The 17,781-nt window shown below is 32.2% G+C and overlaps 1 protein-coding gene across 7 annotated transcripts; it reads right to left on the bottom strand.

Annotated features, from left to right (window-relative positions):
• Positions 1 to 2,071: 2,071 nt before the first annotated feature.
• Positions 2,072 to 12,444, bottom strand: LOC101257729 (uncharacterized). 7 transcript variants are annotated; one of them, XR_011212273.1, is made up of 9 exons: positions 12,287 to 12,444; positions 10,508 to 10,617; positions 8,343 to 8,492; positions 8,008 to 8,246; positions 5,878 to 5,988; positions 5,476 to 5,526; positions 4,592 to 4,937; positions 4,077 to 4,235; positions 3,251 to 3,538 (listed from the first exon to the last, which is right to left on the bottom strand). XR_011212273.1 is itself a non-coding variant. In XM_010314802.4 (8 exons), coding segments are annotated over exons 1-8 (924 nt in total). In that variant the 5' UTR covers positions 12,390 to 12,444; the 3' UTR covers positions 2,072 to 2,941. The 7 variants fall into 7 exon arrangements, 5 of the variants coding, with proteins under 5 accessions (XP_010313104.1, XP_069147197.1, XP_010313103.1 ...); XR_011212272.1 differs by having other exon boundaries at positions 3,251 to 3,661; XM_010314802.4 differs by lacking the exons at positions 3,251 to 3,538; positions 4,592 to 4,937 and adding an exon at positions 2,072 to 2,942.
• Positions 12,445 to 17,781: the final 5,337 nt, after the last annotated feature.

The following is a 17,781-nucleotide window of genomic DNA, read 5'->3' on the forward strand; positions in this document are numbered from 1 at the left end:
AAACATATATTACATCTTTTTCATAGGAATGACAATATAGCAAGGTGGGGCGGGTTTAGGGCTAATGGGGGGAGGGGGGTCGGATTTAAGGTTGAACGCGAGATTTTTAAAACTTATGCGGGGCAGGGAGCGGGTATATGTGATTTTATATAGGGTCAAACTTAATTTAATTATTTTTGTATGTTATAAGAGTGATAGATCATTATTAATTAAGATAATTTCTTTAAAGCTACATAAATATTCAAGATAGTAAATGAAAATAGTTCAATAAAAAATAATACAATTTCTTACATGTTTTCCAATTGACTTCTAAAAAAAAAATTAAGCTACTCTCCTATCAAATTAATACAACTTAACGAAAAAATGTATTTAGTTTATGAGTTTTTATTTTATGAATTTGTTTCTAGTATCAAACTTAACTAGAAAAAGAAAATATTAAAAAATTATGCGGGACGGGTTCATGTGGAGCGGCTATATACATGCGGGGCGGGGTGGGAAGAGGTCGAAAATGACAAAAAAATATTATGTGAGGCGGGATGAGACAGATTAAAAATTTTGCGGTTTAAGCTCAACCTGTCCTGCTGTGGCCCCACACCATTGTTATCACTACTTAACCACCATAACAGTGGAGGATATCTTTGTAAATAATTTTTTAATATAATGCATGTTATTTTTAATGCATCAAGCCTAACAATACATTAAAAAATAATCTATGTATAATTAATACTAGCATAACTAATACATGCTTTGCCAATAAGCATCTCTAAGACACTCTATTTAGCATTATTTTTATACACTCTACCAAATGACCCCTAAAAGGTAAGATTGTTTAATTTATCAACTTCTGAATGCATACATTTATTTTTATTTTAATAATAGTAAATTTATAATTTAAATAAAGTACTAAATTGATATAATATTATATCAATAAAATATTTTAAAATTTTCATATTGCAATTGGAGATGGTGATTGTATGTGTGTCGATTTGGGAGTGTGTTTGACTAACGATGATGATTGTTTGATGGAATGGTCCACCCGACTTAGTATCTTATGATATAATGATTGACAATAGTGATTAATTGTAATTGTTAGTGCCGATTAATAATTAATAGTGTGATGATACTAATAGTTGATGACATAGTGAATGACAATGGTGTTTAGTGATATATAATATTAACTGATGATAATAGTTAACAATAATGATTAACGAATATACCAATAGTTAATAGTAATGATTGCAAATGATTAATGATGATGATTTATCTTGGTGATTGACAATTGTGGTGATTGTGGTCGAACCGAGAATGATGATTGTGTGGATGACAGACACTGGTGATTAATGATGGTGATAGTTATAGGTTGTGACCGGTGAAACAAGATGTAGGGTGAATTGTCATCTTTGTACAAATTCTTAAATAGATACTAATGATACTTGTAAAAATACATCATTCAGGTCAAAATAAAGGAATAAGAAAATTAAATGCCTCATCAAACTTTGAGAAAAATTTCATTTATGTTATTCATTAAAAATTTGATTCATCTATGCCATTTTCGTTTGATAAAAAACTCACTCATGTCATTATTTGTTAACTGAAAACAATTTCAATTTACTAAATCATTTTTTACACGTGATTTATTATGATTGAGCCACATAATTAATTAAGTTATTGTTTAAAAATAAAATGCTCAAATATATCATGAAACTTAACTCTTCTATCTTATTCATTAAAAGTTTGATTCATCAATATCACTTCAAGTAACAAATAATGGCATGAATAAACCTTTACTCTCACAAAAATGAAATAAATAAGCATTTCTCAAAATATAATCACATATTTAAATCTTTTTTCTTAAATAAAAATGTAAAAGAAAGTAATCCGACTCTACCAAATAAAATAAGGAATTAAAGGTGCATATTCCTTACTTACATATGAAGAAAGAACTGCAAGGATATTAATATAGCATTGAGAGTATTCTAGAATATCTTCTTTCTATTAATTAATTAATTAATAATCAACTATACTTTTTCTTATCTTATTTGGGTGGTTGGAAATAAAGGAGACACAACCATTTATATAACTACTAATAAACTAAACTATATTGGAATAAAGAATAACAAAATTCTTACTTCAATGTCAAGAATATAAATAAACATAGTATATATGGAGAGCTAGCCTTCTCATGATATTGCAAACATAATGAATAAGAAAGAGATATTGAAAATCCATTTTCCAATCTTGTACTATTTGTTAGTAAGTTCACAACTATCTCTTTCTAGACAAGGTAAATGTCTTTGAAGGACCATATTCTCCGGTGTGAAGAAAGTTATTTAGCGCGATTTCCATGGCCACGAGCATTCCACGTAAACTTGTACCATCTCCCCTCCACAAGGTCAGAAACAACGATAGGGAAATCCCTATGGAATTATTCACAAAAGAGAACAAGCTTTTACCAAAAGAAGGAGAAAGGTGGATGAAATACACTGCAAATTCTTGTATGATTGTTGCAACTTTGATTGCCACGATGATGTTTGTTGCTGGCTTCACTGTGTGAGATGGTAATAACGGTGATAATGGTATTCTAATATTGCTAAAGTTAAACAGATTTACTGCCTTTTGTTATTTCAGATGCAGGAACACCAATACAAGAAGCAATGAGCTTGCTTGGGCATGTCAAAAGCCGTAAATCCATTCAATTTTAGCAATATTGGAATACCATCATCACCGTTATTACCACCTGGCACAGTGAAGACAACAACAAACACCATCGTGGCAATCAAAGTTGGAACAATCATACAAGAATTTGCAGTGTCTTTCATCCGCTTTTCCCCTTCTCTTAGTAATAGCATGTTCTCTTCTGTGAATAATTCCCTAGGGATTTTTCCATAGTTGTTTCTGAGCTTGTGGTATATATATATAGGTGGTACAATTTTCTCCACTTCCTACACAATTAGTAATCTATCATTCCACAACAACAATTTTATTTGTAAAGCCATAACTCTTCCCTTTAAAGAATGAACATTGTATCTCTTTATTTAAACGGTGTATCCTATCTTTAACTACTTTGCCTATTTGCTTAGTCTAGAAATGCAAACTTGTTAGCTTTCATAGAGTTATAAAGCTAAAGATGGAGCTAAAGTTGTGAATGAAAGTAGACCAAAGTGTTATCAAAGGTAAAAAGCGCAAAAAAACTCTAAGGTCCATGGGGGCTTTAAGCGCAAATAAAGCTGGGCTTTAATGAAAAAAGGCGTAAAGAGAGAAAAGAATACAAATATATATGTATGTTTAGTCCAAGTCCGAAGCTTCATAAGAGGCTCATTGGAAAGAAAATGTTTATCTTAGAACCTTGATGACAACACTGAAGCGCACATAAAATAAGGCAAAGAGCTCAACATGTTTTGAGCCTTGCTTTAGGGCTTAAGCGCGCCTATGAGAACACAGAGCAGACAAGCTCAAGAGAAAGAAATGAAATCTGCAACTCCTCCGATACCCTGTCCCATGTTTAAAAGGCAACTCCTCCGATACGCTATATCAGCCCCTACACACCCTCACAGGAATTCCCATTTAGTTACTAATCAGATGCATCTACCGTCTAAAATTACGGGTGAATGCTTGAGTGCACAGTTTTTACGCAATTGCTTGTGGCGGCCCTGTTCGAATACTTCCATTTATAGCACAAAACAAAATCAGCACCACAAAAGAAGACAATTAAAGGAGATGAAGCAGAATTCTTTCCCAATAAGATTAAATATAAAACTGATACCGTATTACTATTTCTTTGTCAGCTTATCTTTCTCATCTCATTCTTAAAAAAAGGCTTAAAAACATAAAAATGTAACTTTCCAATCAAAGAATTATACATGGAGAAACTAGTCATTGCACAAAAGAAGCCAAAACCTTTGGCTTATAATATAGATATTAAAGAAACCAGTTTAAAAAAGATATTAAAGAAGATAACTGTGACTTAAAGCTGATATTTTTCTGATACCATGTTTGATGGAAAATGGCTGATAAAAACATTATGCAATACTGTTCAAATCAAATACCTAGAGGCTAAGCACAATGCAGCAACTTACTATAACGCGATTGCTTGTGGATAACAAGAGTTAACCTCCATCTGTAGGGATGTCCAAATTTGGTTGCATCTTTCTTGCTTTGCCTTTATGCGAGTCAAAAATGTCTCTACCCATGGTTCATCCATTCCCTCCAAGCTCAAGTCATATGGCACAGAGAAACTGACATAGAAAAAGTCTAGCGCCGTAAGAAAACTAAAGCTAACGTTAAGTATAAACCAAGATTAAAAGAACGAGTTAGTCAAGTCCAAATGTTTAATGTATGAAATGTAATCAACTGTGTAAAGTATAGAAACGGTTGATACTCGAATGAAAACAATGATCTACTTAACGCTTATGACAATCTTTAAAGACATCTAAAGCAGCAAGCAGATATGAAGATGGAAAGTTAAAAGATGAAATAGGCCAAGAGCAGGAAGCCTCTAGTCAAACATAACCACTAGGTATGGAGTAGGAAGAGAGCGATAAATGACAAAAGAGGGAAGCCTATATCCAAACATAAACTCTTAGAAGCATACCTGAAAGAAACTTATGTGGCTTCATTACTTCACTATCTATCTGGAACATACGCTTGAACCAGGTGTATACTGGTAAGGTCAGAAACCGATCCTTTATAACTTATAAGATGCAAAGGTCATATTTTAGGTGGTATTCAGGATACTGAGAGGCCGCTTCATTTTATTTGGTGAATATTTGAGGTATTTACATAATTCAAGTTGTCCCTTAGAGCACAATGGCTGCATCACTGGTCAAAAGTTGCACAAAGCATAAAATCAAGAAGAGAAGGAAAAGCAGCAGTAGTGTCACTTTCGCTTTGGCATTGGATACATAGCATCTCATTTCAGCTACCATTTTGGGCCTAAACTGAAAGAAACAAAATAAGGTCCAAAAATGCAGATTCAGAGCGTAACTCCACCTCACTCCTCCAAAAGAGGAACAATACGAAAACAGAAAAATAGACAGCTAGTAATAGGAATCTATCATACTATGATGCAGTTAGTACGGAATCATTCCTTTTCACATCTGACTTATTCAGACATAACGTGGTGATTCAGATAACAAATGCTGAACTGTATCATATGCACCTTTGGAAAAATATAGTGACCTTAAAAACAAAAATATTTATTAGCTGTCTATATTTCTGTTTTCTTATTGTCTTAACCAGACAAAATAGGGAAACATGCTCCTGCACTATTACATTGTTGCTGCAATCTGAGAAGCACTTCCCCAAGAACAATAAAAAGGGAAAAGAGAGGCCGAAAAAGCTTTTGGTAAGTTCTCAAGAACACAGAACTGAGAAAAAGAAGGAAACATCAAGATGGACACTTGCATCAAAGGAGGAGTTATAGAAGATGGAAAGAAAAGAGACTGTTATCTAGCATCACACAATTGGGAACCCTACCTCATTAGTTCCTCTTTTTGAGCCTGAGATCCTTTATTGCATCTGGCACTCCTGTAAAATTTTGAAGTTGAGAATCAGAAGACTGCTAACCCTTTCTAAATCTAATGAAAACTAAATATTCATAAGAATTCAGAAGACCAAAGGTTTGACACTGATGTTGTCAAATTGATGCAGGAAAGATGGCCAGAGGGTCATAAAAGTCAACAATCAATTATTTCAGGTCATTTCAAAAATAAAATGCATCCTCCATAAACAAGTTGCAGTGACTAACTTCAATCAACACATAAGCCTCAATTCCAAACTAGTTGTGATCGGTGATGCTATCCTCTATAATTCTGGTTTAAACAGTTAAAATTAGATGACGAAAATTATCATGAAATGTGGATAAAGAAATCAACTAACCTGCAAACAAGGACTTGGAAAAGATTCAGAGACTTGGTAGAGAGGTTATATATGGCATTTTCAATATGAGCCATCCCAAAAAGGTAAACTATAGGATAACCAAGCAACCATCTGCAGCAAGATCGAATACATGAAAACCATAAGATGATGGCAGAAGGTTCTTAGGAAAATAATAATTACTACCTGTCATTCTGAAGATTTGCATGCTAGACAGTCAACTTTAAATATCCAAAAGAAATTTGCCCAATTTACAGGACATGTTGCATCTAATAGGCTAGTTGCAAAACTGTGAAACATGATATTCCTTCTTTATAACCAAGAAATCTTCGAAGCCACGCACGGTTTTGGAACTCAATGGATAATGGGTTCATCCCTCCACCATTCTCCACTTTAATATCAAGCTTTTGTTTACAGTATGATTCAAACCCTGATATGTGCCTAACCAACACACATAGCACTCTTACCACAAGATCAAAGCCTTAGAGGCTGGAGAAACACACTACTTATCAAGTCAAGTCACTTTAGATGCCTGATCAGTTGGCCACATTTCCCATAGGCCATATCTACCAGTCATAAGCTGGCAAAGGGTTAGAACACCCATTCAGACCTTCAAAAGTACAGTTTTTCAAGGGAAAAACAGTTTCTTTAGATCTAGAACCATTCTGCAAACATCTCGTATGAGGGAACCTCCTGAGACAATCTTTGATGTAGTTCCTTTTCTTTCCAAATTGAACTTCAAGTATCACAATTTTCTAGCCAGCTTAAAATTTTGTAGAGAAACAATTCTCCTTCACATTATTTTAACAGCAGTATAATTTGTTTAGTGAAAAAGTCAAGGGTTTCAGAATTCATGATGCACTAGAAGTATAAATTAGGGGAGATACCATCGTCTCATAAAGACTACACAATAAATGAGACAACAAACTTAAAAATTACTACATAGTTCCTTCTGTTATAAGTTGAATGTCACTTTGACCTTTTGAGGCCAAATTAGATTCTTTTCTGTAGGATCTTCAATAAATAAAAAGAATATTCATCTTTATAAGAAATATTATCATGTAAAGTTAAGTGACACAGAATGCAAAGAAATCCACAAAAAACTACATAATTGTCGATCGGCTCTGTTCCACTTAGTCCTTTAAGTATAAGTAACTTCACTAAACTCTTAACTAAGTGATCATCACATCAGTGACCCATAAACCATAACTCAGATGAAGCAGACCCTAATAAGTAATTGTAATTTCCTTCCTGATTCACAAAGGTAATAGTGGGAGAACTTGAAATGGAGGAAAATATGGGTTTGATGTCACCTATGTTTGAAAGTGACACCTTTCTCTGTCATGTTGTAAAAACTTGTTGATTCTAGGACTGAAAAGGAAAATGTTAAAGCCCCAAAAGTACAGACCAATTGAGGGAGTAAAAAAAAGCAGTAATTTTGAGAACCACAACGTTTAATTTTGTTAGTGAAAGCAACCCGATAAGTGGACGATATTGACCTGGCGGACTCACTAGCACCAGACAAATCGATTGTTACTGGTAACAGTTGGTAAGTACTCAAAACAACATTCAAAGCAGAAGATCCGACAAAAAGGTTGCTGCGTAATAGGTCCCTTTCCGGCGGGTGTGTTAGACTTTAGCGAGTGGAGAGGCATTACAAGGATTTCAGTAGTAAATTTTAAGGGAAACCATTGTTGAGAGCCTGAGACCTTGCAACCTTCCTAGACCTTCCTAGAGAGGTCTCAGCCTTGGAAGGTCCTAGGAATGGGAGATGAGGCTCTGACAGTGAAGTAGTTTTCCCTAGTGAGACTCAAGCCACTTTCTAACAACTTTTAGACTCTTTAGAGACTAGCTCCCTGGTTATGACACCACAAAGAGATTGAGATTTTTACAAACTCGATTATTTCCCTGAAGCGTGGTTGGGATTTATAGTAATTACAATATGTACAATCTTTGTAATGTATGATTAATTACACATCAAAATCCTAATTATATCCCTAATGAAATCATTTCTACACATACGATATCTGAACACAATGTTTAAATGATTACATAGATGTTTGAAACCCATAAAAGCAATAAAAAATCTCATCAAGTGCAATATAAACATGCTGATATAGACAAGGGAGTTACCCATTTAGAGTTGGGGCTGTAACATGACTATCTTTAATGCAATCACTGAGATCAATTACATCCGAAGACAGTGAAGAAGTTGGCTTATATAAAGATGAGTCGGTGTTTGCTTTAACTTCTGGTTTCTGATGTTCCAAGTGATCCATCTTTATTCCATTTTCAGAAAAGATGGACGAAAATGTCTTTTGTGCCAATACAAGTTCCGCAGCCAAGCAGCTTTCTTCTGCTTGTGTTATCATCTGTAGTAACTCTATCAATCTTGGTAAAGAAACATGAGAAGGAAAGGACATAGGAACAAAATGGTTCAATGCTAGAGAAGACAATAAAGGAGCTACCTTTGGAGGATCATGTTCAAGGTCTACAAAAATCAGTCGCGTCTCCAAGTTCAAACTAGACTTAACAAACTCCGCAAATGCTCTTGCGTGAACCAAGTATATCATATCTTCTATAACCATGACATGCAAAGGCTTAAATATTGAGCAATCCTGAAAGCAATAGCAGATAGCATATTTTTATTATGTGGTACTTCAGTTTCCTACACAAGTCATATATACATTGAGTCTTTATCATGTTTATACTCGAAGAATAACCATTAAAACATAGACTTTGACAGGTAAAATTGGGGATTTGAGACACAATCCCTAAGAACACTAAATTGATAGTTTGAACATCGAAAGGAACTTGAATTGGAAATTTAATTATAGATTTGACTCATAGGGTTATGGATACCCTGTGCACATAATTTATTTCAAGGTTTGACCATAGGATTTGGGGTTTATTTAATTTTCATCGGGACTTTAATTACGAAATACACCTCTGCGGCTAAATTTGACATCGTTGCATGATCTTTAAAGTAGATTGGAGCCGTCTGATGGAATCCGAAAGTGGTAAAGCTATTTGGAAGGTTAAAGTCTCCTAGGACTGAAATAAGTTTAAGACTTTGACCTCAATGGGGAAATTTCCCAAGTTGATACTACCTTCGTCCCAATTTAAGTGTCTTCGTTTAACTAGGCACAGAGTTTAAGAAAAAAAGGGAGATGTTGAGTTTGTGGTCTCAAAATTAAAGATGTGTGTAAGGTTTAAAACTTGCCATGTAGAATGTTGGATTGCAAAACCTACTAAATATAGAAAGAGACTTTTTTTGGACAGACAAATAAGGAAAGTAAGACACTTAAATTTGGACGGAGGGAGTACTCTTTTACATATACTATGTATCAAGGTACCATATATATGAGATGATGCGTATATATGCGAACACCAGGATTGTAAATGTTATGCAGGGTATAGGTTGATGTTGATATACATGCTTGCTGTGTTCTTTCAAGTGCCATGACTACTTTAAGCATTTTTATACTGTTATAGGTACTGTATTTATGCTAGTTTAACACTAAGAGCTATATGTATGTTGAATTACATGTTGGGCTGATAGTCATACACTGTATATATGCATTCTAATTTGCACATCTGCTCCCACACCTGGATGAGGCTATGGAACATGAGGTTGTTTATGCAGGTTTATGATATAGAGTGTGAGTTGTCCGTGCAGGTTATGTTATGGCACGTGAGTTGTTCGCGCGACATGTGGATATGAATTCGTCCCTTATGAGTAGCTGCATTACCTAAAACACCCACGCAGTAAACACACAGGATTGATCTGTGATAAAGCGCTGGTGTTGAGTGAAGCTTGAGTTTTGTTCATGCACATTATTATCATGTTCACGGATTTCATATAAATACTAAGTTGTGGATATCATTATATATGTTAATTTGGTGCATTCAATGCATTGAACTTGGATGGTGCATTCTATGATATGTTATATTTGTACCTATTTGTATATGCTTTAGTCGTGCATATTTGATTAAGTTGTTTTATGTGCTTCATACTACACTTATTGCACTTTGTGTGCAGATATAGATTGTGTTGTAGCGTAATTCATGAGAGCTTTGAAGATCTACAAGCATTACAGTGTCGAGTTGTCAGCTAGTTCATGGTAGATTAGAGTCCTTTACTTCTGTTTTTCATTTTAAGCAGATGGTGCATTAGTCATATCAATGTCTTATTTCCTATTCCTAGTATCTCGTCACTTGTGACACCAGGAAGGTTATATTAGATTACACGGTATTTGATGCCCTGATTTATGTTAATGTCTTTCATATTGGGTCGTATTGCATTATTTCCCTGATGAAATAAATTAGGTTAGGTGTCATCACAGCTTTCTGGGATATGAATCGTAATAGTGTTCAGGGATCACTTCTTATGTTCATTGTCATATAAGTGAAGGAAGCCAATATTCCCCATTTGGTCCTTGGAGATTTGCATCTTCCACAATTAATTACAATTAACCACAACACTGACAAAATAAATAAAATATAGCAAACATGCCAAAGAACTGTGCACTATGAAAACTATAAGCTAGAGTGGAAATCAATTCTTTCAAGTTTTCAATCCCTTCAAGTTAAAGAAAGTCAACATATATCACTATACTTTGAACTTGCTTACCTCTTTGCAATGCTTAAGGAATGCACAAAGCCTTTCTTGCAGTTCAGGCATCTTCCCTCCATAGTCCACCATTACAACTGGCCTCATCTCAGTGCACAAGGCCAAAATGTCTGTCCAAATTCTGATTAAGATTATGTACTCATGCAACTAAGGATGAAAATACTGCTAAAGCATTCATATCCCATTGATACTAACAATTGACAACTTGTACATCAGTAAAATCTGAAAGCTCACAATTCCAACTTAAAAACAACAGACAAGTAAATAAAAAGAAAGCTATATAGTACTTCTTCTATAATCAAGAATATCCAAGGACCAGTGCACGCGGTTGACGGTTCTGCCCTTTTATCCTTCTCCACTTGAATAAAAGCTAGTTTGAACCTGTGACTTGTAAGTATAACTTATTCACCACGTGCTATGTCTTATTGTTTTATATTGGATTTGATTACAATGATACTTTCTCTCTTGTGGCTTAAATAACATTTTTCCGCCTTTTCATATCCATAGATATTTTTATTCTTGGTTTTTTCATCATTTGGATATTAAGCTAGCATTTGTCCATAGATTTCCAAATATTCTTGGCAAATATTATTTGGGTAAAAATTTGGTAAAAATATGATTTGTACCTATAAGTTTTAAAAACTATCAAAATTTAACCATAAGTGTGTATTACAAGTTAATTGGATCTTCGTTGCAACAAGTAACAAGTAGTGCCCATGACACCAGAGCAATGTGGTAGTTTGGAGTGAGTGCAACAAGCATCATTCCACACATCGTGAAGTAGACAAAGCACCCTGATCCGATTGTTCAGCATTTTCATTATCACTTTCATATTCACTGAATATTTCATCACTACTTCGATGTAATACAATGCAAACAACTACTATAGAGGGTGTTTTTTTTTAAAGATAAAAGTTTGGTGTAAAATTTCAATTTTCAAAAGATCCCAAATAATGAGATTAAAACTAGTATTTGGGAATTTGAGATATTTGCCAAAAATAATGTGATGGTCATTGGAATGTAGCTGTTCACATTCTGTGGTATATAATGTCAACTCCAAATAAAGCACTAGTGTTCGAGGATCAAGGCCATGAATAGATTGTTGGATATACAAACGATGATAGGACATGATCATTTTTTGATAGACATTTTACATCTGGATATTATGTTTTAGTAGGAGCTAATTTGGTGTTTTGGAAGATTAAGAAACAGAGTGTAATTGCTCGATCTAGTGTAGAAGTTGAATATCAAGCAATGGTTATAACAACTTGTGAGCTAACTTGGACCAAACCAATGCTCAAAGGACTAGAATTTGAATATCAGTCAGAAATGGAACTTACGAGTGATAGATAACCCAGCAGCTCTTCAATCTCATCAAATCCGGTATTTCACAGGAGATTAAACATATTGAGATTAACTATTACTTTATTAGAGAAAATATACTCTTTGGAGATATTGTTACAATTTTGGTGAAGTCGGTTGATTGATTAGCTTATAGATATTTTCACCAATTCCCTCATTGGTCCTGCACTATTTACATTTGTAACAAACTTGATAATATTATTTGTATGTACCAAATTGAGCATGAGTGTTAGATAGATACACAATTCAATACTATATTCCTCAAATGCATTAGCCAAAAACCCTTTTTTTTATTTTGAATAAAGTGTACACAAACCTCATTAATGTGATACAAAACCTCGAAACTGAATTAAATTTCAGTTCCTTTTCATCATACAATCGCAAGAATAAAAACAAGAATAAGATAGAATGAGTTACCTGTTTCAAGGCGACGCTTTGATGAAAGTTTGAGGCGCCATTTAATTTGAGACAAAGCAGATTCAAGTGTCTTGAGTACCGTCTCCAAATCTGCAACCTCCATTGTTGACTACTTGCAAATAGTTGATTCGTTTCAAACTTACTGTAACGTAGTTTTTATTTGGGAAAAGGGTCAAAAATGCCCTTAATCTATTGAAAATGGTCAAAAATGTCCTTCTTCCATTTATTGGATTAAAAATGCCCTGTCATCCATCTATTTGGATCAACAATGCCCTTAGAGTCAAATTTAAACCTAAAATTACCCTTATCTTTAACAGATGCTGATGTGGCAAATATATATCTTTTAGTTAAATGTGTGGCATTATTTTATTGGTCCACATATATTAGACCTACTTTCATTCATAATCATACCCATTAACCCAAACCCAAATCCAAACCCATTTCCCCCACTTTCTTCATCTTTCTTCTAAAAATTATTTGAAATATTAATAAAATAATATCAAAACAATCAATACAAGAACATGATGTTCCAAGCATTTCTCTACAAAAATTCAAAGTCTTTCGTGATCTAATTGGAGATTGAACTCCTCCTCAACTGTTAGAGGCTCCATTTTTTAAAAAAAAAAATGTGATAAACAACATGGCTTGATTTGATGAGTGTCTTGCTTCCATGGGAGATTGAATGTATGAATTTTTTTGTTCCCATTTCATCAAATCCACTCATTCTTTTGATACGTTTTGGGATACAAATTAAATTGCACTTATCTTCACTACCATAAAATTAGTAGGTCAATTAAAAAAAAATTTCGAGAGAATGATGATATATAGAATTTTTTATAACCTTTTTTTAAAGATTTGAATTTACCGAAAGAATTTGATAGTATTTTATTAATCCTCCAAATAATTTTATAGAAGAAAGATGAAGAAAGAAAAAGTAGGATCTTTTAGAAATGGGTTTGGATTGATGGATATGATTGAGAATGAAATTGGGTCTAATTACATATGGATCAATAATCATAATGCCAACACATGAAATTTTAAATATTATTTTTGCCACATCAGCTTCTGTTAAAGGGAGGGGTATTTTAGGTTGAAATTTTACTCTAAGGGCATTTTTGATCCAAATAGTTGGATGGGAGGGCATTTTTAATCCAATAGATGAAAGAAGGACATTTTTGAGCTATTTCTAATACCTTAAGGGCATTTTTGATCCTTTTCCCGTTTTTATTTACTCTTTTCGGTGCTGCTGAACTATTAGACAAGCTGTAAAATAGTTTCTTTTACTCCATATTTATGGAATTTAATTTTTGATAAGTATACACACACTTAAATTATTTTTTCTTTTTATTTCTAAATTATTGAGAGCGTGAGTTTTATAGTTAAATATCATTTGTTGATTTAAATTAAATATATTAAAACTAAAGATAAAAAAATTATTATCCCCAAAATTATCATATATATATATATATAAAGAAAATTTTAATCTCACCTACGTGGCACCACCACAAACAAAAATTTCCTTTTTAAATTTATTTATTTTCAAAACTAGTTTCTCCTTTATGAAAAGTTGCGACTTTTATGAAGAGTTGCAACTTTAATGAAGACTTGTGATTTTTATGAAAAGTGTCGACTTTAATGAATAGTTGTAGTTTTTATGAAAAGATATGACTTTAATGAATGATTGTGACATTTCACAAGGTTACAACTTTTCCAAATAGTTATAATATTTCAGATAAAGCACAATAAATATTTGTGCATGCTAGCCTTTGTTGTCTATAAATTGAGGCATTGCTCTCATTTTAAAACAACGAAAATTTTAAATCTCCTCTTCCTCCTCCTCCTCTTCTTCTTCTTCTTCACAACTAAATATTTGTGTACTTTGTTCTTGTTGAGTGATTCACTTACATCATTGCTTATGTTACATATCTTGGTATGTATTTTTACAGTCATTAGTTTATAATTCTGTATTTAGGATAAATGATAATATGCAATAAATTTAATTTTTTCTTTACATTATTAATGTTTGTTATCATGTAATTTTATGTGTAAGATAATACTGTGTTTTAATTTTAATGACTGATAGTTTTTAAATATTATTTATAAATTATGTGATACTAATTTTTTGTGCAAACTGTAGATAATTTAACTAGTTATATATAAGATAAAATATAATATATTTTTTATAGTGTTCTTTTTGTTTTCGTTTAATCTCTCCCCCCCCCCCCACCCCCCACCACTCCCCTTCAATATTAAATTTAGATATTAATTTACTTTTAGAAAAAATAATTTTACCCACTCCATTTAACCTTCTACTTTCATTCTTTTTTCGTTTTGTGTTAGCTATATACGTATTGAAAATATTTTTTACTTGCTATCTCCAGACCTTTTTTCAAATAATATTTTTATGTTAGATTCGATACAAAAGTAGAAAAAAAATCTTAAATTTATTTATTTCTAAAATTAGTATCCTCTTTCATAAAAAGTTGTGACTTTTATAAAGAGTTGTCACTTCAATGAAGACTTGTGATATTTATGAAAAGTTATAATTTTTATGGATAGTTACGAGTTACGACTTTTATGAAAACTTGTGACTTTTATGAAAAGTTGCTACCTTAATGAAAAGTTACTTTTATGAATGATTGTGACATTTCCGAAGGGTTGCAACTTTTTCAAATAGTTATAATATTTTTGATAAAACACAATAAATATTTGTGAATGCTACCCTTTGTTGTTTATAAATAGAGGTATTCCTCTCATTTTAAAACAACAAAAATTCTAAATCTCCTCCTCCTCCTCTTCTTAATCTTATTCACAACTAAATATTTGTGTACTTTATTCCTGTTGAGTGACTCACTAATATCATTGCTTATGTTACAGATCTTGGTATGTATTTTTATAGTCATTAATTTATACTTCTATATTTAAGGATAAATGATAAGATGTAATAAATTTAATTTTTCTTTACATTATTAATGTTTGTTAATTGTTATTATATAATTTTCTATGTAAGATAATATAGTATTTTAGTTTTAATGACTGATAGTTTTTAAATGTTACTTTAAAATTTTCGTGATACTAAATTTCCGCGCAAAGCATGGGTAATTTGGAAGATGTATTCTTAGTTTCGATTATAACTTTTCTTAATATAGTGTTTAATTCCCTTTTTTATATAATAAATACTATGCACATTCAGATATTGAAAATAAACAATCTTATTAATTTAATATTCAGATCTAGAAACTACATCTAAATAATCAGACAACCATTCAGATCATGACATGTAAATCTTAATGTTAATCTTAATATTCAGATGTACATTCAGATTCAGACTTGTTAATCTTAATGAAAACAAATGAAGCCTAAGACTTACATTACATTCTTGTACTATATTAGTGAACAAAAAATATAATTTTAGTATTTAAAATATAATTCTTCTTTCTATTCCAGTTAAAAAACTAATGCTGTTTTTCTGAAAAGTGATTTTCTGTCTCCCATCTCCTTATTTTGCCCCTCTCAAATCTGTCCCATTATAATCAATATCAAAATCAATTTTTTCTCTTCAACAAGAGTAGAAAGTAGAGCAGAGGCTATACACAAACAAGGTAAATGAATAAAAAATCTTTGAAAAATTCTAGTTTTTCTTATTTGAAAATATTTGTAATTTTCTATTTCTCTAACTAAAACATCTTCTTCATTCTTAAAACACTCGATATTGCAGGTTGCAACATAACAACTAATCGAAACAACGTTGATTCGAAGTTTAAGTGATTGATCGTCCATATCCAACTATGGTATTATCGATATTCAAGACATCTTACGGATTTTAATAAATTTGCAATGCCTTTCATATTAATTTATAAGTAAGTGTTACTGAGATTATGTAACTTTTTCAGTTGGCGAGATGAAGAGACCAATGTAAACTAGTGAGGAGCATAGACAAGAAAGTAGAGCCTACCCATCCTGTGATTCGAACACTTTCAAAAATAGTAGATCTAGAAGCACAACTTCAAAATTATTACAAAAAATAGAAGCAATTAGCGAAGAACTATCCGACAAGATCAACAAAAGTGAAAGTTGCAAAGTGAACATTATGAAAAACTGATATAGCAATGGGAGTAGTTGTTTTTATGTTATATTAAACTCACTTGAACTTCAAGTTCAATAAAAAGTATATGGTATAGTCTAATCATTTTTTCCTTTTCACATCTTGAGCACTTCAAACAACAAAATAACCACTAAATAAGCAAAAAAAACAAGAGCAACAAAATAGTAAAAATAATATAAAGCTGCAAAATTGCAGAAAACCAACAAATATCTGGATAAACCATCAGCAAAACAACAAAAAATCGCTAGAAAAAATTGAGTTTCCTTGTTGGTTTTGCTCTTGATTATTTTGCGAGAAAAAATTATTTTGATCTTGATTATTTTGTGAAGTTCTAAAAAATTATTTCATTCTTTGTTTTGCTGAATATGGAAGACATGGGACTGAGTTGAGAGGGGCAAAATAAGGAAATGGGAGAGAGAAAATCACTTTTTGAAAAAGCAACGTTATTTTAAATGGAATAGACAGAAGAATGATTTTTGTTTATATTTTTAAAGACAAAATGGTCTAAAAATCTCAAACATATAACCGAAATTTCAACTACACACTCTAACTTCCTGAACTTTATATTTCTCTATTTTCTACACACATAAGTGTTGACCTTTCATGGGAGGTGCTCTCACCTCCTCTAGGTGAGTTAGAAGGTGAATTCTAACTAAAAAATCCTCTTTCTCCAACGTTCATCTTCCCACCCCTAAATAAATCGTTGTTTCTTCTTTTTCACCATTAGCCCTTGTTCTTTTTACAAAATTTTATGACTTCCTCTCAAAATTAAGTAGAGTTTAGTTGTTAATGTTTATTTATACTTCAAATCTTGAATTTAAGGTTTGTAATCTGCTCTAATTTCTTATTTGAGTCTCTAATTTAAATTTTGAATTTTCTCGAAATTCATCAAAAATGACAGATCAAAACTCGAATGAGCCTTGTATGGATGAATCAGACCCAATGTTCAACGTTGTAGTGAGATGCAAACATGAAATTGTTTTGAATTTGCAAACTTCTTGGTCGATATTAAATTCTAGAAGAAGATTTTGGTCTTGCCCATGTTATGGTGCATGTGTTTTTTCTTGTATTTTTGCTTCACTTTATTTTGAATGATGCTAATGTACTATTCTTAGATTAGTTTCAGTCTAAAAATTATAAATTTTTTCGATGGAGGAAAAAAAGTAGATATTCCAAGATCAAGTTTTATCCTTCGAAGATTGGTGAACAAAATTAGTGAGTTGGAGCAAGAATCATGTATTAGTTAGATTCATATTGAAAGCTTGAGGAATTCTAATTTGTTATTGGAGAGGAGACTGTAAGTTCAATAGAAAGATACTTTTATATATTTTGATTTGTGTTGGTGCTATGTTCATCAGCAACCAATCTATTTAAGGGTAGTATTTGATTT

The sequence above is a fragment of the Solanum lycopersicum genome, chromosome 11 (genome assembly GCF_036512215.1).
Source record: "Solanum lycopersicum chromosome 11, SLM_r2.1".
Taxonomy (NCBI): domain Eukaryota; kingdom Viridiplantae; phylum Streptophyta; class Magnoliopsida; order Solanales; family Solanaceae; genus Solanum; species Solanum lycopersicum.

Coding starts and splice junctions, on each gene's coding strand:
- LOC101257729 (XM_004250719.5), bottom strand. CDS start 12,389: ATGGAGGTTGCAGATTTGGAGACGGTACTCAAGACACTTGAATCTGCT. Junction 8,247..8,342: donor TTGAACATGATCCTCCAAAG/GTAGCTCCTTTA, acceptor GAGTTACTACAG/ATGATAACACAAGCAGAAGA. Junction 3,662..4,076: donor CCACAAGCAATCGCGTTATA/GTAAGTTGCTGC, acceptor TATAAATGGAAG/TATTCGAACAGGGCCGCCAC.